General features: G+C 42.3%; 4 protein-coding genes across 4 annotated transcripts, besides 1 other annotated feature; 2 read left to right on the forward strand and 2 right to left on the reverse strand.

Annotated features, from left to right (window-relative positions):
- Positions 1–299: 299 nt before the first annotated feature.
- Positions 300–1,567, forward strand: Osi10b (Osiris 10b). The gene is made up of 3 exons (NM_001382154.1): positions 300–767; positions 1,005–1,156; positions 1,221–1,567. The coding sequence occupies exons 1-3, from the start codon at positions 350–352 to the stop codon at positions 1,503–1,505; spliced, it is 855 nt and encodes a 284-aa protein (NP_001368993.1). The 5' UTR covers positions 300–349; the 3' UTR covers positions 1,506–1,567.
- A 133-nt stretch (positions 1,568–1,700) lies between these two features.
- On the reverse strand, positions 1,701–2,867 carry Osi11 (Osiris 11). The gene has a single exon (NM_141373.2). It carries the CDS (start codon positions 2,796–2,798, stop codon positions 1,890–1,892), a length of 909 nt encoding a protein of 302 aa, NP_649630.1. The 5' UTR covers positions 2,799–2,867; the 3' UTR covers positions 1,701–1,889.
- Positions 2,868–12,640: 9,773 nt separating this feature from the next.
- On the forward strand, positions 12,641–16,605 carry Osi12 (Osiris 12). Its single transcript, NM_141374.1, has 2 exons — positions 12,641–13,291; positions 15,502–16,605. The coding sequence occupies exons 1-2, from the start codon at positions 12,817–12,819 to the stop codon at positions 15,912–15,914; spliced, it is 888 nt and encodes a 295-aa protein (NP_649631.1). The 5' UTR covers positions 12,641–12,816; the 3' UTR covers positions 15,915–16,605.
- Positions 16,606–17,676: 1,071 nt separating this feature from the next.
- Positions 17,677–17,879: a mobile genetic element.
- Positions 17,880–18,571: 692 nt separating this feature from the next.
- On the reverse strand, positions 18,572–19,310 carry CG15597 (uncharacterized protein). The gene is made up of 2 exons (NM_141375.3): positions 19,265–19,310; positions 18,572–19,204 (listed from the first exon to the last, which is right to left on the reverse strand). The coding sequence occupies exons 1-2, from the start codon at positions 19,268–19,270 to the stop codon at positions 18,761–18,763; spliced, it is 450 nt and encodes a 149-aa protein (NP_649632.2). The 5' UTR covers positions 19,271–19,310; the 3' UTR covers positions 18,572–18,760.
- Positions 19,311–21,138: the final 1,828 nt, after the last annotated feature.

The following is a 21,138-nucleotide window of genomic DNA, read 5'->3' on the forward strand; positions in this document are numbered from 1 at the left end:
AGGAACCAACAGACATGATTCACAATATTTTATTGATTATTCATAAATACATATTTTTTCTAGTGCATCCAAACTGTAATTAGCGATATGTAACGAGGGCTTTCCAAAAACGAAAGGTAACTTAACAAAAATTTCGGTTTCAGTTTTCGTTGGGTCAGGGTTCAGCAAGCAAACTTCTGAAAACATTTCTATTTGATTCGTATCAAAAGAGCATTTTCGTGCTTTGACAAGCCCGTTAATTGTTACCCCCAAAAATGATTTAGGCACTATAAGTAACAGAGCAGAGCAATTGTCTGGTTTATTTGTGGTTCAAGAAGCGCTGAAAGAGGTTTCCTTATAGTAAATAAATATGTGGCGCGTCGTTTTACTACAGTGCTTTGTGTTTGGTAGTTCAGTTCTGTCTTTGAGTCACAAAGGAAACGAAACTTCTGCTAACGCGTCTACATCCCCATGGAGTCCTAGAAGTCTAGGCAGAATTATAGCCCACTGCATGGGTGGCGCGGATGCTTGGCAGTGTCTAGGCTCTGAGAGCGAGCAATTGCTGGATGGTGCAACCAGGGATAACAGTACCTGGCAGATCACCGATTACCTAAGCATCGAACCCAAGGTTGGGATCAGCAAGCCGGAGACGAGGCGTATGGATATGGGTTTACCCGGGAAACTGTTGGAGCTGGTCCAGGGAAGAGCACTGCGTCTTCAGCTGCCGCGCCAGTTGACCATTTCAAATGCCATCGATGACTTTGGCAGCGAGCTGGGCCTCGATCAAGGTACTTATGCGAGCGTAGATGATAAAGTCGATAAGTTAATAGGAGGATTTGGTAGTTTCGAAGTGCATGCAACATCCTACGATAAAGATAAAGATAAGCAAAAGAAAAAGAAAAAGTCTAAGAAAAAGAAAAAGAAGAAGTCTAAGAAGAAGAAGCCTAAAAAACAGAAAAAATCAAAGAAAAAAAAGAAGAAAGACAAGTATAAAAAGAAAAATAAAAAATGCTCCAAAAAAACAGGTCGCAAAAAGAAGGACAAAGACAAGAACATGGCGATGATGGGCGGCATGATCATGATGGCCACTCTGGCCCAAATGTTCCTCGGCAAGGTCATCCTCATCGCCGGCTCGGCCTTTATTATGGCCAAGATTGCCTTGGTCATATCATTGCTGGTGAGTAGAATCTGTCCCTTGAACAGTTCCGTCCAAATTGTTGGCGCTACGCTTCTCTTCGCAGGGCAGTCTAAAAAAGGGTTCGACTGGTCACAGTGGTAGTGGAGGAGGTAGTGGCACGGAGCACGTGGTGGTTCACTCCAGCCACGAGAGCGGCTGGCACCGCAGCATGCCCACCCACGACACATACTCGCAGTTGGATCAGGTAGAGGAACCACCGTTGGGCAGCCATATGGAGTACTACCAGGCCTACCAGATGGAGCCACTAAAGCGCCGCCTGCATCAGGCGGCGGCTTACCCAGATCAGCCACGTCCAGAGGCCACAAAATCGACTCGGGGCTTTATTTAGATATTAAAATCAAACTCCTTGCGTGTCCATATAATCGAACACAATTATCATACATAGAAATCACTAGCCAATAAAACAATAAGGATATACAAAAAAAAGAGGGAAAAACTTAATATAAAAATATTTCAATTTTTTCAAAATTTTGGGCGTGGCAGTTTTGTGCGGCTTCACCCTTGGCCGAAAATAAAAACCAATGAAATTAAAATTCGTTTCTTTTTAATGCTCGATCTGTGGTAACATAATAACTACGATAACTAAACTTAAACTGGAGGGCTGTCGAGTGTAAATACAAATTCATATAGATTGGGCTAAGTGGAGCTTTTTGGAATCATTCGATCTTTGGTAGTAGAGCTGCTGACCCCGGAAGGAACTCCGCGGCTCCCTTTATCGGGATCCCTTGGCGACGGGCGAAGGGGATGCGGCCACGTGGGGCATCCAGGCCTGGTAAGCCTTGTCCTGCATCATCATCTCGTCGTCGATGCTGCGGTGGTAGGATCCTCCGTCATGGCCACCCGTATCGTACTCACCCTGGTGGCTGGACGAGTATGTGTGGCTCTGCTGCACCTGCGGATGCTTGACGATCTCGTAGGTGGTCTTCTCGCCGCCGTCGTGACCCACAAGTTTTTTCAGACCGATTATAGCACTGATGATCAGCGCAATCTTGCCCACAATAAGCGCCTTTCCCGCTACAATGGCAATGGAGTGGTATGCCATCTTTAGAATAGCGGTCTTTAACAGAACGGCGGCAATGAAGGGTCCCAGATACTTTTTGTCATCCTTCTTTTTGCGACCCTCGCTTTCGCTGGCTGGCATAAAGTAGCCGACCACGTGCAGCAGCCAATCCTGGACATTCCGCTCACCAAACCGCAGCAACCGTGGTAGGTTGACCTGCAGCTGGTGACTATGGACAAAGTTGAGGAACCGCTCCAGCAGCAGGGCGTCCAGACTCTTCCCCGACAAGTGCTCGAGATCGCGATTGCTGAGCTGGCTCTCGAGCAGGCTAGAGCGTCCACTCCGCGTGTCCTGGGTAAAGGATTCCCGCCGCACCAAGCTAACGCCATCCACAATCCCCAGTTGAGGGACCTTCAGAGCCCGTCCCAGCAGGCGAACTCCCTGTATCTTGCAGCACCAGAAAACGTCCTCGCTATATGCACACTGCCCATAGATATGACGCACTGTCCGCAGCAGTCCACTCTCAGTAGAGTTCTGATTATAGTTCGACGGTGCTTCCATGGCCCAGGCCTGAAAGGCCGCCAGCAGCAGGGCGATGAGCAGACCCAGACGCGATTCCATTCTGTGCGTATCTCCAATCCTTGTGATCTCACTCTCGTAGTTATCTCTATGCCGTTTGCTGCAGCTGCTAGGAAATCTCTTGGCCAACTGATCTTGTGCGCCAGATCGTCCACCAAATTTATACACTTTACCTTGCCACAATTAGCCAGGCAGCGTTGCAGTCGGTGTTTCTTTTGCTGCCAACACCAGTACACTGAAAAGTATCTTAACTCTATAAAAATATTCAATTAATTTCATGAAGTGATTTCATAAAATGATCGTATTGAAAAATTAGCTTAGGCAATAAAGGTAAAAAATAATAATTTCTAGATTATATTATTCTATCAACATCAAGGTAAACGCCAAATATTTTGTAAACCAATAATTTCGAAGTCCTACTAGTATATGCAAACGCATGCTAGGTGCCGTTGGTGAGCAATCTCAATCTGATAGCTGGGCCATGCCACCTATTTCTGCTCTATTTTTAGAATTTTTACATAATTTCGTGGTGTTTTTCTCCCAGTACAACAAAGCTGTTGGCTATTCAGAGCGTAGTATGCATGATGAGTGCATGCGGCAGTTGAAAACTACCAGCAAGCTGCAGCACTAAAGCAAAGCTTCGCTGCAGATTTAGTGCAACCGTCAGGCTGGATGCAGGGGGCCAATTTCATTGCTCATTGCCGTAATTAGCAGATCTGGGCAATTATTCCAGTCTTTATATCGGCGGCCCGGCTTAATAATATTTTACACCAGATCCGACGCCCACTTTCATCGGCACAAGCTGTGAAACCGAGGCGAGAGCCGAGATCTTCTCCAGTCTTGTGCTTTCGATTGCGCACGCGAAGATTTGGACATATTGTACATACATATTTAGTAGGCGAGCGCATCGAAACCGAAATGAATGCTGATTGGGTGGAAAATTATAGAATTACACACAGATGTGTCGCCATCAGCAGAAAAGTTAATGAAAGTGCCGGCTCGGAATTATTCTGACTGCAGTTGTAATGAACAAAATCGCTGGAAGAAAGCATGAAATTAGAGTGCCATGAAGGATATAAGATTGTAAGATATGCTCCGAATCGAATTTGTGTAGTTGTCTATTAAAAAGCATAAATTACAATATATTAGTTATGATACCGTGTCTTTTTAAAAATAAATTTAAATTTTAATGTTAATAATGAAAATAAAATAAAATAATTATTGATTTGCCTTGGCACAAATGTGTCAGGTGTATTAATACGAATTTGGACGAAAGGACTATATGCCATTGTGTGCCGAGTTTGCCACGTGAAAATATGGGTTAATTGTTTTAATAAATTAAGTTCAAATTACCTTATAGTCGTGGAAAATAACCTTTGCTTAATTCACGCTAAAACTTAATCCTTTTCTATTGACTTTTAGTCCTAAAGATTAAAAACGTTAGGTGATTGCACAATTCGCAACACAAGCAGACTGCAGGCTAAAGTCCAACTTTATCAACAAAGCCAACTTTATGCATACTTTCGGGCTGACGGAGAAAGGTGAAAGTTTGGCCAGTGAATTTCGCAAAGTGTAGCAACTGAAACAACAAACGTCGGAACACCTCCGCGGCGCTCATGCATAATTTATGCTAGGCGCTCCTCATTTATGACATATTAATTAAAAAAGCCGCGCTGACGAACATCTAATGGTGGGAAACACGTTGCAGATGGATAGTCGGACACGAAAAGTGTTTTTCTTTTTATTTTCCAGCGGGAAAGTGCATATCTCTGCATAAGTTTCGGCTTGTTCTACATAGCCAGCCGGAGGACAAACACTGCATTCTGCGAATGTGAATGCAAAAATGCAAAAAAAAACTTGCCGCTGCATAATCCGTCGGCGATAATATATGATAATGCACGTTTGGTTCACACGCAATCCGACTTTCGACGGACTATCCACTGCTAATAGGCCGAAAACTTCAGCAGCCCACAATTTGCAGTAATTGGCGTTTTGTGTTAACAGCGAGCAAAGCCAATAGAAGAGCTCACACCGAAAGAAATTACTTATTATATCAAGAGCATAGTAAAGCAGTGTACCAACTTGAACGTTCAGGGCTAAATGACTTTTAAACCGGAAGTTGGTTGGTCGCTTTCAGGGACTTTCAGCTCTAAGCCCAAAATTATTGTTAAATACATGCAAGATTATAGAAATATTATGTCTTATCTATCAATGGTCTCTTTAAATACAAAAAGGTGGTTTGAATAATTTTTATTCATAATTGAAGACCGAACATTATTTAATAATTCTTTCTAGAGTAAAAAATATATATATGCTTTCTTCTTATTTTAATAAATTACACTTTCCAATTTTATTTCATTTTCGGCTTAACAAGAATTTTTCCCTCGGTGCAAAGACGAATAACTCTGGCACCGAACTTGGCCAAGATCGTCACGATGCTTTTTCCCCTGTCCCGGGCGATTTATTTGGCCTTTGTCTCTGCGTTCGGCTCGAACTCAATAAGGCAGAATACACAATTCTGCGGCCATGTTGGCTGGGAACCTTTTCGCCACCGAACAATTGCATAAAAGAAAAGCTGTGGTTTTCCGCCGCTGCATTTTCACTTTCACTCTGCGTTGACATCGAAGTTCGCCCCCGCCAAGAAAACCAAGATAGCCAAGCCGAAGATGTGGGCACAGGTTGCGATGGCTGGAGGGCAGCGGCAACTTGCAGGTCGCAGTTCGCAACTTGAAACACGCTCCTCCTCTCCTCAATCAAATTAAGTGCCGCGGGCCAATTACGTTTCACTCTGACCCCCAACAACTGATGAACTGCACCGCAGTTGCCACAGCGTGGAAAGCCGGACCGTGACTATCGTATCCGATCGGACGGACCAACTGCCTGCTGTCTTGATGAATTTATTATCCGCTCGTCCAGAGCTCTTTCCACAAATTATACGTCTGTACGTTTGTTTGTTTTGGCCCTTCACAAGACCATTTTCACTCACCATTGCCCCGCTCAGCTCGACAGAACTCGGAGTCAATTCAATTTCATGTCTGATGATAATTCGCTGGCACGTCTCCTAGTAGGCGGCAAAAATATTCTGTGGCGAATTTCAATTTCATTCGCCCTGCGGCTAGCAAAAAGGAACTCTCTGGAAAATAACGCTTTGCCAGCAAAATTATTCACAAAAATAGGCCTGTCCCTGCTTTTAGGCACAGGAAAAAAATGTTTTCAACTTGGATCAATTAAATGTATAAAACTAAAACATCATTTATTACTTCCAATATTGGCTTTCCAAGTTTATAATGTACTCTTTTTTCAATGTGACAGCAAAGCTTAAATATAATCCATACAATACGTTTGACTATCTCTTGAGCCAAAAACAGTTTCATTTTTAAAATGAATCATAACCTTTTGATTGTGCTATCCCGTTACTATCAGTCTAAAAATAGCTTGTCGTCACCTCTAAATCTCATTCTCGCCTATATTTGTATTTGTGCCCTGATATTTCCTTTGAGTAATTCAATCTGCATTATAACATTTGAACGTCATTTTAGCAATGCTCTTAAGGATTTCAAAAATAACAAGCTTAATTATATCATCTTTCTGTGTTTCCCGTCTTGGTCTGTCCGTTTAAAAAACGTTTTACCGGTTGACCTTGTGTTTTAGCAGTGTGGTTCCCTAATTTCAGGCTTATAAATAGCAGACCCAAACTTGTACCTCCCTAATTTCATGTGCAGCTTAACGCAAAATTACCATATCTTTCGGCATTTTCCCAACAGTATATAAGCGCTAAACATAATTTTATAAAATAACGTATTTCATTGTAATTTGCCCGTGTGGTCCCTGATTTTTCAGTTAATAAGTTCCTTTTTCCTTTTGTGCGGTTCCGAAGACGCCAGTTCATAAATTCGTTTCCCGAGCCATGGACTCTGCGGTATAACTCACTCAATTTGGTAGCACCTCGAGAATAGTCAGCAGTGTTTTGGTAGTTTTGCCAGTGAATATTTGCGGTGAAATTCGGAGCCCGACGCAAGAGTCCCATATGAATGGCAAAGCAGAGTTCACAGCAATGTTAAATGCCAATCAAGAAGGCCAGGTATCGAGGCATCTAGGCATCTAGGTATCGACGATTGCAAATGGAAAAGTCGTCATCTGCTCATCAATCAAGCTGGCATTCAACAGGCCACAATAACCACTCTGACGTGGCCGGTGAAGAAAGTGCTGTGCGAGTCAAGTGATTTTACAGACATCCCCAAAAGCAGCCACATCACATTAAGCACTGGCGCATTTCGCAATTTCGTTTAGTTTGGCCACATTTTAGGTGAATTTAATGCTCTGGCAGTGTCGTTTTCATTGCCAATGCCGTCGACAATACCGGGCCACGGGCGAAGACTTTGAGCCATGACAGTCGGTTGTCCAAAACAAAATTTCATTTCATTGTGCACATTATTATAATTTTCTGGCCTCAGACAAACGGCGCCCGGGGCGGATACTTAATCCTGGGTGCAAATCTCACTTGAGGAATTTGAGCAAATAAATCACAATTTGAATACTCTTTTGGGGCGGGTGGGTCAAAAGGGATGGTCGAATTCGTTTTTTCTGTTTTTCCCTTGCGGTCCGCCAACAAATGACCAGGCTTAACCCCTTGCCAGGCGTACCTTTTTGCCACAAAAACGCTTTTCGACTCCGGTTCAACGGCCTGCATGGCCATCATGACCATCATGGCCATGGATGATGATAAATTGAGCGGCAGGCGAACGTGACAACGGCCGAAAAAGTGAAAGCCTCGGAAGCTGGGACGGTGAAAATGCTGGCCAAGGAATGGATGGTAGGTTTTCGCGCAACCTTTACCACCGCTTCGCTCCAGAGTTCACTGCACAGTTTGGTGCATGTAAACATGTCGAGTGAGATCGAGATGTAGTATAGTATGCCCGCCGCTTGTATCTGCGATTTGCAGCTTGGGAAGGCTGCGTCTCGGCTGGCGTTTTTATTTTATTATAGATACCTTTTTCGATTAGACGGAACTTTCACGGTTCACCACCGGCTTAGGGCGCCACTCGAACTTGACTCTTTAATTGTCAGCAGTCAGTCGCTGCGATTTGATGGCATCAATTAAAGACGGCTCATTGGGGTCGGCAGCTCGACCATTACGCACTTTCGCATTGTAATTGGCGACACCAGAGAATTTAATTGCCCTCGCACACACGAGTGTCCGGTGGCGAGATTCCCTGGTCATCGGTCAGCGGTCAGCGGCTGCGGATGGCGGACTGTGGTTGTCGGGGTCTTACTGTACGGTCAGCCCCTGCACTCGCCGATTGACCGATTAGGGTGAGAGGCGGCAAAGAAAGCGAAAAGCAACGCATAATAAATCCTAACGGTAGAAGTAATGAATAAATGCTTATCCACGATCCACTGAACTGCAGTAAATCTCTATTCAAAGCTGTATAAATTAATGTATTCGTGCATGCAGTCGAATGGCGCAATTATACTGGAGCAATCGGTAACGCCAAAAAGCAAAAAAACATTCCTTTTACAAACGGAAAAACTTTGATCCAAAACTAGGAATATTTTGTGAAAATACATTTTAGCCAATTAAAGAATAATTATATGAATTAAAGATATTTAAAGGGAATTTGGTTATTGCCGTATTTTCATTTTTATTTATTAGCTTATAATAACTATACAAATCAAAGCCTAAGCCATATTTATTGAAAAGCTGCACTCCCATTCAGCTTTTTATGAGTCAACTTAACTTTAACGCTTGTTTGTAAACTCTTAACTTATGGTAGAGCCTTGAAGCCTTACGGCTAACAATAAACAGATCAATTTTACGAGAAGGAAATTTATTTTAATAGGTAACCAACCAACTCACGATACATACGAAAGTGGGATGAATGCGGTCTTCTCGCATTAACTGGCTATCTGACCACGTGACACCCGGCGGATGAATGGCTGTGAAAAATGCTGCTGTGTTTTTCTTATAACTTGTAAAGTCAAGTCCACGGGCTGGCATATCGCTTAAGTAAAATGTTCGCAAATTAAATGAAAATCAGCGGAGGCAAAAAATTGGCTCGTGACCGTCGAGCCGGAGCGGATGTCCAAATGGCTGGCCAACTGGACAGGTGATGCTGCTGAAAGCCGGCGGCTTATCGCACCCGTCGTCGCTGATCCCGTATAAAAGTTAATTAGCGTGAGATTTGTGCGAGCATTTGGCGGTTAACTTTGATTAACGTCAATGCGGCGTCAAAACATGCTATAAAAACCAAAACCAACAGAAACATCTCCAACATGGCTAACAAGCAAACACAAAAAGCACACGTACACACATAAGCGCAGTAAACATTTTCTTTTCGCTTTCTTTCGTTGTGAAAATTGCAATTTTTATTGCACAAAATCCGAGAAGGCAAACAACCCCCACGGCATGAAATAGAAAGTCTGCATTGGCCAAGTGCGAGCCGTGTTCTTAACAGCAAAAACAAAAAGAAAAAAACATCAAGAAACAAATAAAATCGAAAGTTAAGTGGCCTCCCAACTTTAACCCGCCAGAGTTTTTCGCACTCCAAGAATTTAGAACGCTCTTTGGCCGGTTTTATCGTTGCGGTAGGTCGTTGCCTTTTTATATACTTTCTCCGGGAAATTTCACACACATTTAAGCCGCAACGACTTCTATGAACCGAATGCAGCTGGCTGCTGCGATTACTGCGGTTGTTGTTTATTAAAATGCTATTCTTCTCTTAATTTTCTTGTTGTGGCTGTCTTTTGCTTTTATTTGACTTGGACCCCACCGCAAAGTGGCACAGAAAAACTGTGAAAAATCTTTTGGCCAACCGGGAAAAGTGCTGGGCGTGGCGACGCTGCCAACTCAAAAACTTGCCGCAGGCCAAAGCAAGCAGACAAAGTTGAAGCCGTCGCCGATATTGCTGCTGCGATTACCGTTGCTACACGCAGACTTGACTTATTCTTTAAACATTTTAAAATTTGGCAAATTCTTGAATTTAAAGAAGCATAAACACCTAAAGCTTTGACCCGGCAAACTATAAAAATAAATTAATTTATCATAAAGAAAACAAAAATGTTATATTGCTTTATCAACAAAATAATCATTAATAATAGTTCATTATGGGTTAATGCTATTATTGTAAGCAAAAAATTCAATAAGATCCTTTTAATGTTATAATAAAGTAATGGAGAGATATCAAAGGTAGGTACAAATCCTTTAAATGTCTAATATCACAGAATGAACTTTTTTTTACAGAAAAGGCTAGCCGAATTTGTTGAGTGCACTTCAGCTGGCCTTGCCCGCGGAAAGACGTTGGCACGCATAGGAAGGAAGACAATTGGAATTGTTTCACATGCGCATGCGCAGCTCCGCAGATACTGGCATTTGATATGGATACGTGTATATATATGTGTCTGGCAAGGCACATTATACTGGAGCAGGCACAGATGCAGTTACTCGTGGGCCATGTTTTTTGGGCTGCAGCTGCTGTACCCGCATAATAAGATGAAAATCATATGTTTGGAAACTCCAGGGCTCGAATAATGTCCCAGGCTTGATGGACATTTTGACAGTTCGACTTAGCATGGAATACAAACAATGATGCCCATTAGTCACTTTGCTCGGCGAGTGGCATTTGGAAAGACTAGGAAAGGAATCCGATATGAAAGTGTCTAACGAACACAACCGAGGGGATCACATTCACGTCATGTAAACGTGTCGAACAATTTTCAATTTATTCATGTTTAGAGGCAAAGCGATTTATGTGTTCTTATGTAGACATTTCTTGATATTGAGAAATTTAATATGAAACAGCAATATAAACTTATTCAAAATATGAATGGAAAAATGGAACCACACAACTTTATGGTAACCGCATTACCATTAATTTTGCTTACTTTCTTGAGTTTTTTAAACAGAAATTCTCACAAAAACTTAAAATCCAACCTTTTATCTTAGCTTTCCAATCTTCTAAATAAAAGTATTGTTTTCGCTCATAACCCTTAAACAATTTGTTGCAAACATTTTAAGGGACACAAATTAAGTGGCCTCTGCGGCGAATATAATATGTACAATAATTTCAACAGAATTCAAAGGACAGCCGCTTTTCAGGTTCACTGCCTTTCAGGGAAATCCCATAAATTTCCACTTGGTTTGGGACATTTATGACGGCTCCCCGGCGGCCAGTGAACCCAAAACGCTTTGGTTCTTCATTGTTCATTGATCGATGCCAACGCGGAAACAAAGGTGTGTGCAAATAAATACTCTTACGCACCCGAAAGTACTAAATGCAAATCGATGAACTGCCCCTGGAAAAGCCCAGTACCTTTTCACGGACGCTGGGCAGTGAAAGTGGCGTGAAAAAGAGGCGGCGCCGACGAAATCAAAATCTAAGTGAGTGGCCCAGAAAAAACTCGGGTAGCTGGGCATAGACACCCATTCCGAAGTGCCGACATTTAAAGTGTGAAGCTGGGCCAGTGGCAAGTTGGCAGCAAGTAGCCGGCTTGGCTATTAGTGGGAAATGTTTGTGGCCGGCGGGCCATTAATTTGGCAGTTTATTAGTCGAAAATCGCTTTCCGACCCTCTGGGTCCGGCTCATACTCCTTTTAATGTGCGCCTGCCACATAAACCGATCGCCAAGCGAACGCCCCAAAAAAACAAGAATCCGGAAAATGCATTTTCTCCCATGCTTCTTGTGGTTTTTGGACTAAAAGTTTTGTTTTCATAGCAACAATCAAGCCGCAAAAAAAGCCACAATTATACGGCACAACTTTCCTTTCCCTACGCCAATTGCATGTGTGGAATCTCGTTCTATCAGATACAGATTAGTTTATTATTATATTTTGCTTACCAATTTGCCGTTCTAGTCAATGGACCAACACAATTACTTGCGATACTACCCACCTGAATGCCTTTGAATATCCCATGGACACCCTCGCTGCCATTTGCATTACATAAAAAATGGCCATTGGCCACCGTTTAAAGGCTGGCAATGACTTTCTTTACGGCCAAAACTCGTTCTTGAATGGCGAAAACTGCTAAAAGCCAAATTGAAATTAACGTGTCAACGACAACGGCAGCCAGTTGCAGAAATGGTCAAATGCCAAAAAAGCGAACTCCTACCAAAAACCACTAATGCAACTAATATGTTTGGCCATAAACAACGAAAGCTACGGCTGGAAAAACAAGTCGCAACCCGTTGGAAATGCCTTGGCCTCGCCTCCGCCTCGCTGCTGGGCGCCTTGGTTCATTGAGGAGTGCTGCTGCCAATGATCTTGACGGCAATGGCGATGCCAGACTGGCTGTTTTCGAGCCAAATTGGTTTAAGATACTTTTATATTTCGTTATTCATATAATGCTAGCACACAAAACTAATTTTTCACAGTAAGAGCGAGCCTTTATAGCTTAACCCCTATATACATTAACATACTTTTATATATAGCACATATTGTTTAAGAAATTAATTATTATATATTACATTATATAATAATAATATAATATATAATACATTATATATTTAAAATTTGTATCTCAGCTAATTACTGCAAAATAAATATATAAATAAATATCGAAATATAACGAAAACTCAAAGATGTTAAGTAAACACATAACACATTACCTTTAACGTTTATGGTCTGAAAATAATAGACATCAGATAATCGACACTATGAAGCTAAATTTACTTCGGGCTGTGGAAAACTCAAGTACCAGCACTGACGCACTCTTTTTTCCACCGCAATGGAAAACCGAGTGGGAAAAAGAGCCAGCACGAGCTGGGGGCCCGAAGTCGCCGACGAAGCCGAGGAAAATCAAATTGCGATCAACAGGCCGTTGAGCGAGCGCAGAAAGACAGAAAGAAAGAAAGAAAGGTCTATAAAAGAACAAAGCCCGCCAAGGCTCGGCATCAGTTTGATTCGAGCTAGCAGCCAGAGCAAGTGGCTCCCAGTGTCTCTAGACAAGGATTTGTGGCCGAAGGACTAACCACCCACCCACCTGTGTGTAGCACCTGTCGCGCGGTGTGCCGCGAGTGTTGTTGTTGACGTCGTTAGCCGGGAAAAGTGTGAAAAGTGCCTAAGAATGATATTCAAGCAGTGGCCCTGGCAGGCCCTCATCAGCCTACTCTCCGTGTTGTTCCTCGCCAGCAGTTGTGGGGCGGCCACCGAGCAGCTGGGCAGCCCGCCCGGTCCCAGCCCATCCCAGAGCGCCGGGGCACGGACCCTCCTCAGGGTCTACGACGAGTGCACCCGCGCCGAGGCCGGATTCGTGCCATGTCTGAAAAAGAAGGCCATATCCTTTATCGACCGCCTGGCCCCCATCGACGCCATCAACGTGGCCGAGGGCATCAAGCTGGTGCGCCTGGAAACAGCTCCCCGTCCGCCTGCCACGAGCGAGAACGAGCTGGAGTCCTCGCTGCCCCGATCCGGCAGCGACCGAGATGCCAAGCTCACCAACATGCTGATCGAGCGTCTCAGCTACTTCTTCAACGGTCACTCCCTGCAGGTCAGCTTCCCCAAGCTCACATCCGATGAGATTGGACGCGGACTAGAGGAAGGTGAGTGGACTGGGTGGGATTAAGGGTTACGTTGATGGTAAAAACCGAAAAACATACAAACAAAAACATTGGTTTTTAACCAATGAATCGGTTTCCATATAACACATTGACTGTCAGCATGAGGATTTTCGTTTAGAAAACAGTTAGTGATTACTAATTTAAAGTAGCTCAACTTTTATTATTTTACCACTGCCATCAATGGGGGAAATGTATTTTTTAGTAACAGCAAAAGACCTATTAACGTTGTTGACTTATTTTCTTCAATTAGTATCGCAAGAATGTTATTTTACCCTACTGGCTAAATAGCCAGTGATTACATCAGATCTCTTGCCTGCAATTAACCCAAGATTTCTTGGGTAAACAAATCGATCCACCGCACAGCGCCAATCATCACTTTCTGGGGGCAGTCTAATTGCGGTTACCGCTAATACCCCAGTATTCATTGCGCGTAACAGTGACATAATTTGACTCCGGCTATGACTCTGGCCATATCGCCGGCAATTTCCAGGTGCTTATTAGAGCCGAGAGAGCCGTGATAGTGGTCCAAAGCGTGTGTTTATCTCGGCTGGCAGTGACATTCGCAACTGCATCGTCAGCAACCGCTGGTTGGCCCACTTCCTGGCTTATCATTTCTGCATTGTATATAAACAGGGTGAGTGGGCCAGCCTGGGGGTGGGAGAAATGTATAGAAAGGCGGGGAGGAGGAAGAGGTCACATTGTACTGTCTCTGGGAAAATGCGCAATTGTTTTTAGTTTTCGTTATTTTATAACGCGCACACAAGAAAACCCGTTGAGCAACTCAGGACTGACCCAGAAACCTTAACAACGACATCAGCCAGACGGTGGCGACAACGTCGAATATAAAATGTCATGCCAGAATTTCGTGTTGTCCAAAAACAGCCGAAAAACATGACATGCGCTGTAGCTTTGCCACCACGAATCTAAGCCACTCTAGATTTAATTGTTAAGCCAAAATTTATACAAAAATTGTTAGAAAATCGAAAATTAAAAAGCACGTAAATCTTTATTTTACCTAAATGTTCGGTATTACAATAAAATTTAAAAATAATCTATAATATTGGAAGTAAGTGCAAATATCAATTAAAAACCTTGTTTTACTCGGCTATATAGATAATCCAGATTCAAAACCCAAAGTATAATTGCCTTATATTTACGAAAAATTATATTTGAAATTACTTAGCGAATCTCTAGTATACGTGTCCCCCAACGTTAAGGCAAAGTATCTAAGCCCTAAAAGCAAAGAGTAGAACGCTCTAAAAGCAAAAACTAAGCCATGTCTAGATGACATGACCATGTCAAATGCAATGAAAGTGGCGACCACGTTTCTCCGACGAGGCCACGAAAGGAAACTCCTCCAGTGGCATTGGAATTTCCATTTTGAATGCGGGCTGTCGTCAATTACAAATTACAAATTTGACACAAGCACTTAGGCAGCGTCCACATCAAGATCGCAATGCAGGCGATGCAAAAAAAAGTGAACTTACTTTCACGCCTCATGAAGTTTTTCTTTTACTTTCAAATCATTGATCAAGATTTTTAATCGATACGAGGAGCTAGAGTCAAGTTGGCCAACACTTTCTCAATGGCACAGCCATTTTTGGCTAATACTTGCTCGATCGACTGAGATGCCTGTTTAAATCTGGTTATGACTTTCCGATCATTGATCTTTTGGGCAGCATTAGTCGCCATTTTCATTTCAATTTCCATTTTTATGTCCATTTCCATTTCCATGTCCATGGACGTGCCCATGTCGAAATGCAATTTTACCAAACAACCAGCTAGCCAGCCAGCCAGGCAAGTGAAATCGCCCGCAGTGTCCCTAATGAAGGCAGCAAAATGAAAGCCACACACGGTGCTGGCAAATCGGAATGCCAGAGCCTCTTTCAAAAGGCGTCTGAGATTTCCATGGGAAAATATTCCCATGCAGCCTTTGGTTAATTGAGCTGGCACTTTCACCGTTTCTCCATATTTTGCAGTTGTGCCCTCCAAATACATATCAACTTGGAAAATCTTCTGAGATTCAGATACTCGAACTATTGTTTTTGCATGCATTTCCTGAGGGCATTGTTGGAGGATTTACTCATTTCTAAACAAGCGAAAATATTTCTTTAAGAAAATAACATTATTATTTAAAATACTAAATGAATGCAACCACAAATTAACGAATTATCTATGTACATCTTTTGCAGGTCGTGGTAAAATGAAGAAGATGATGGGCATGATGATGATGGGCATGGCCATGAAGATGATGGGCATGATTCCGATTGCCATGGGTGCGCTCTACATCCTGGCAGGCAAGGCACTGATTATCTCGAAGATCGCCCTGCTCCTAGCGGGCATCATCGGGCTGAAGAAGCTGATGTCCGGCAAGTCGTCAGGCGGCAGTTCTGGCTGGTCCTCCGGAGGCGGCGGAGGAGGCGGTGGCTGGTCATCCGGAGGCGGCGGTGGAGGAGGCGGTGGCTGGGACCGACGATCCCTGACCGAGGCCCAGGAGCTGGCCTACCGAGCCCACCACCAGGAGCAGGTGGCTCACGCACAGAGCCGCCCGCAGCTGCAGCATCTGCATCCGAAAGCAGCTGCGCCGCAAGTGACCAAATCGTAGGATGGAAATCCAGATAGACAGGAAAGAGCAAGAGGAGTGGAGGAGTGACCCCAAGTGTTACATAGCTGCATTTATCTTCTGGATAAATCACGGACGGCGGACGGATTGTAATTAGATATACACATAACTCTCTTTTTGCACTTGCACTGCTGGGCAGAAAAGATGACTTGATGCACTTCCAACGGTTCACTCGACGCACTGTGGCACCTATGGGTACATCGGATGAAATGTATCCAGAACGTGCGTTCCCACTGGGCACTGCGGATTTTTTTATAATGATTAGTATTTGCTTTAATCGATTACGTTTTGTTTAATGTATCGCTCTGCCCTGCTCTGTTCTTCCAGCCGGGTTTACTGTTGCTGAGCCCGGCATCTGTATCTTTTTTTTCAACCTGTATCTGTGTATCTGCAACTCACTGTGCTTCAATTCTTATGGCTAACTGCACTTGCTATTTTCAATTACCTCTCGTACTTCCGCTTCTGCAGCCCGTTTCCAAGTCCAACTCATTCCACTGGCGCACTTTGATTAACTCTAGCCTGTCTAACTGTACTTAGCCACTAGGTGTAATAATTTATTTAACTTTATTATTTATTTACCAGCCGTAAGTGTAAATCGCATGTAAGCAGCAAAGTTTTCAAAAAACAGAAAAGCAAAAAAAATGTATACAAATAAAATCACTGATACCAAGCGAAGGGCAGGTTTCTCTTGTGTTGAATGGCCGTGGGCGTGTGTGGGCCAGACTAAAGATACTTGGCCAATATCATAAGCTTCCTGTAACCATTTGCCGGAGACTACTTCCGCTTGCCTTGGACAAATCCCAATAAAACTTGACCAGCTCCAGCTTCCATTAATTCCACTTGTAGTGTCCCAGGGTGTTTGTCCCATATTCGGCAACCTTATGGCCCACGTTTATTGCCCTGGCCCAAACACACAAGACAAGACAACGGAAATTTAAGCGAAGAAGCAAGTTGGTCCACTGTTCACTTGTGTAAACATTTTCCAGACCATGAACACAAGGAGGAAAGTTGGTCTGTGCCAGTAAAAGAACGAGAATTTCCCCTTGACTTTAATCATAAATGAACGCACCAGGAATTTCTAGAGGGAACAATAATGAATTACGCAAAATGAATCATCATCCAATTAGTGGGGTCCTGAGTCGAGTAATATATGTTGCTTACATGTGAAAATCTGTGGGATTGGGCTACGTAAGTTAAAGCTTTTGGCCAAATCAACTTTAATTAAAGATTCAGCTTGTCATTGTATTTCAGCACTTAACGCGAAAGCTCGTTAAGGCATCCTTCATTCAAATTGCCCAACGGCTGACAGTATTGACAATCAATTCCGCATTTTACATAACAAAGTTATATATGTAGAAAAAACACACAATTAAAGAATAAAGTTAAACTGTCCCTTCTCCTATAACGACGCATTTAAAATGTATTTTTTACCTGTCAATACAAAGAGAGAGGCAAAACCAGAATTTAATTTAAATGAATGAGATCGATATTGAAAACTTATCAGTTTGTTCAATGAATAAATTGTCAAACCTCTTACAAAATAAACTAATTATAAGCGTATTGGGTTTCAATGCTAACACAAACATTATGGTAATTTATAAATACCTATATATTGAGTTATGAGAACAAAGATTAATTTTTCTTATAAGGTCCGTTTGTCTTATTACGCATATTTTAAATGAAAGAAAAATCGGTATTTTCCCTAAATTGTCTGTCTTAATATTCTCTCCCAGAATAGTTTTTTTTTTTTTTAAATTAATTTATTTATTAAGGCATTCGGGGAAATCTTGGACCGCCTTTGTGTCCTTCTTTTCCATTATTTCTGCCCAGTTGGGCGCGCCGGCTAACTATAGTTAGCTTTTTCTAGTTTACAATAATAATACAGTACATAACAAACACATATAACAAATAGGTTTTTTGATAAGCGTCAGCTTCTGCTGACCCTTGATTTCCTAATTTAGGTCACATAGCACCCTAGAAATCCGAGATACTTCCAAGAAAATTTCTCACCAGAATTGAAACACCTTCTCAATGGCCAGAAATTAATTAAATTAAATTAAATGAGCCAAATTTTACGTGGAATTCTTCATTTCGTAGCGTTTTTAAACTCTGAGATAAAGACCCAAACTTTAAAACCCTCCAATAGAAAAATTGGTCATCCCATTCCAATATGCCAATGGGTAGGAACTTGTATCTGTTGTGGAAAATTTTTTTATAACAATTTATATATCTTTTTTAAATATGAGCTGCTTAACGCTCAATGATAACGATTGCTAAGAAATTCACAAAATATTAAAATAAATAAGCAGTTGTTAATGCATATTATGAAATATACATAAAAAACAAAAAAACCGGATGGCCATAAAACCCATTTAATAGCTGCGATTAAATCTCAGCGTATGCATTATAATGGCTTCTTCTGAAGGTTAGAAGCCTTCCACTCACAATAAACACATCTAGTTTTAAAAGTCCGAATAAAAGTTAATTTACAAGTTCATATTGGAAAATAGCGATAACAAAGGCATTGTGCCTTACATACATTATGGTAATTAAAGAATGTGTTCCTTACTAATATAGAAGCATCGAGAATGGGAATAATTATTGTAAGGCTTACAAGGTTGAAAAAACGCTCTTTATTTATTTAAATTAAGATTTATTTTTTTTTGAGTTCGCCAAGCAGTCTGCGGATCATCTCAAACTAGTTTCGCTAACTTGGAAATAACTGGCATTAAAGAGATTCGGGTTACTTGGCTATGGAATGTTTTTTTTTCAGGTACATAAACGAGTTTATATCCGGACTACATCTAAAAGGAGAGTGGTTCATCTGCTCACTTCGTCTTCCACCATCCGGACTGACCACCGTAGCCACCAGCGTAACTGCCCCCGTAGCTGCCCGAGGTCCAGCCACCTCCACCGTATCCACCTCCGTAGCCGGATCCGGAATCGGTGATCACTTTAATAATTTTAACAGTGCTGCCACCTCCGTAGCCACCACCGTAGGCACCTCCGTAGCCACCTCCGTAGCCACCTCCATAGCCACCTGCGTATCCTCCGCGGTAGCCACCGCCAGCTCCGGAATCGGTTATCACTTTAATGACCTTCACGGTGCTCTCGCCTCCATACCCACCACCTCCGTAGCCGCCGCCGTAGCCACCACCGTATCCGCCGCCATAGCCACCGCCACCACCACCACCGCCTCCCTTGAGCAGACTGAGGAGACCGGCGTTGGCGGTTGCCAGGATGGCTGTCAGAGCCAGAAGACATACGAATACCTGGATGATATCAGTTTGTGTTAAATCCTTTCAAGAATGATTTTGTCGGGCAACACTTACTTTCATTGCGGACTGCGAACGCTCGAGAGGCACAAGTAGAACTAATGCCAAAAGCCAAGTTTGCTTTCGATTTAAAGCTGCCTGACTGACCAAACCCCATCAAAGGTGGCTTAGTGAGTGGCTATGTGTCGCACACGCTTCACTTCCCTCCAAAAACAAGGTCTTTTGACTCATTATAGTGACTCCGCAATTAAGCAAAAACTTGTGCAGCGCTCTGATAAAAGCCGGTGTGGCCGGGAAGATTCCCGAAATCAAATTTATGATTTCCATTAAAGCTGGGCGTAGGAAGAGATATGCGTTGAACTAGTTTTAATGCTGAGTTGACCAGGTTGCCGCCAATAGAACCGCAAATAAAATGCAAGCTGTGATACAAAATCAAATTCAAAGTGAAAACTAAAAAAAAAAACAAATATATATGAAATAAAAATGTTAAATAGTTGAAAGCAAAAAATGCAGAGCATAATTGAAATGCGATTTTATATATAACGAATTTAAAACTGTAATTGTTTTACATACACTTACATGTAACTAAATTAGATTTAGAAGATTTTTAGAAATAAGGTACAAAACCATATAGTTAATTGGAATAAAGAAATTTATAAGCAGATATTGAGTTGAGAATGAAAAAGAAAGATGGAACATGATCTCAGTGTACAAATCGTCCAAAGATGCAAGACTGTTTTTCCAGTTGTTAGCTAATCATAATCAATAGTCGAAAAAGCAGTCACATGCAAATTAGGCAAAATAAAAAATAAATGCTTTAAATGACTTTAGTTTGATCCACGCTTGATCATCTGTTGCCAGCATTCTCATAGCATACATGAGAAAACCAAACAATGTTGAATGAAATACGAGTTTCGGACGCGTGCAGACAATGAAAGAAATAAGCTACAGTCACTCTCTATTATATTCGTAAGCCATCCGAATGCGGTCCTTTGGCCACTGTCAATCATGGCTAGCCGTTAATGGCCAAGCTCTGAAAGACATTTCAATTGCCATTCAGACTAAGCCACAATTTGCGCCTGCAAATGGCCCATAAGCCCCCATTATCACATAGGCTCGTTCACATATTCAGTACCATAATTCTATCCCATACATCATTCTGAATGCGAATAATGGAAAAACAAAGCCGGAATGGAACTCAACCCAAGATGTGGCTGCATCTGGTTGAGGATTGCATTGAGATTTAGAGCCAAACTCTGGCTCTGGTTCGGAAATGACATCGCCTGTGCTTATTCACTGACGCCAATATGATTTTTTATTTAATTATATCTGCAAATTTAACCGTCGAAACTTGCAACACAGTAAAGGTTACAATTTTTGTATACATTTTCTTGATCAGTATTAACAGCCTAGTCATGTCCTTTTATTTGTTCACGCATGCACCTTTCTTAAAAACCATTTCATTACAGGTAGTAAACCATCGAAACGGTCCGAATCTGACAAGGTATACTATTTAAGATACTTATTTTCTCGCGAGTGTCTTTTCAAAGGTAAGCCCAAAAGTAAGCTTTACAGAAAGGTTTAAGGTAAACCGTTGAAAAATCGGCCACATACGTACCCAACATGTACAAAAGTTTAAAGGTGTCGCCTAATAGTATGTAACAGTAGAAGAAAAGCATTAAGTTAAGTGCAACGGTACAGAGATTGCTGCAAAAAGTCAACCTCTTCCGCCCACCGATTCACCTCTTAGTGCCCATCATCCACTTGAGGATGATTAAACGCACGGCGGCGAGGTGCATACCTCGCTGGCATCTGGTGGCAAGTTTGAAGGTGCAATTAGCACGCACGGACCTGCAATTACTCGAATTTACCCATTGGGTACACTTTCCCAGGGCCGGAAACCTATATAGAATAGTGCAACAAGTGCAAGG

This window comes from Drosophila melanogaster, chromosome 3R (assembly GCF_000001215.4).
Source record: "Drosophila melanogaster chromosome 3R".
NCBI lineage: Eukaryota > Metazoa > Arthropoda > Insecta > Diptera > Drosophilidae > Drosophila > Drosophila melanogaster.

Bases quoted from the DNA above. Each gene is read 5' to 3' on its own strand.
- Osi10b (NM_001382154.1), top strand. From the start codon at position 350: ATGTGGCGCGTCGTTTTACTACAGTGCTTTGTGTTTGGTAGTTCAGTT. The intron at 768-1,004 runs GTACTTATGCGA...CCAAAAAAACAG, and splicing joins CGAGCTGGGCCTCGATCAAG to GTCGCAAAAAGAAGGACAAA. The intron at 1,157-1,220 runs GTGAGTAGAATC...TTCTCTTCGCAG, and splicing joins CCTTGGTCATATCATTGCTG to GGCAGTCTAAAAAAGGGTTC.
- Osi11 (NM_141373.2), bottom strand. From the start codon at position 2,798: ATGGAATCGCGTCTGGGTCTGCTCATCGCCCTGCTGCTGGCGGCCTTT.
- Osi12 (NM_141374.1), top strand. From the start codon at position 12,817: ATGATATTCAAGCAGTGGCCCTGGCAGGCCCTCATCAGCCTACTCTCC. The intron at 13,292-15,501 runs GTGAGTGGACTG...CATCTTTTGCAG, and splicing joins TGGACGCGGACTAGAGGAAG to GTCGTGGTAAAATGAAGAAG.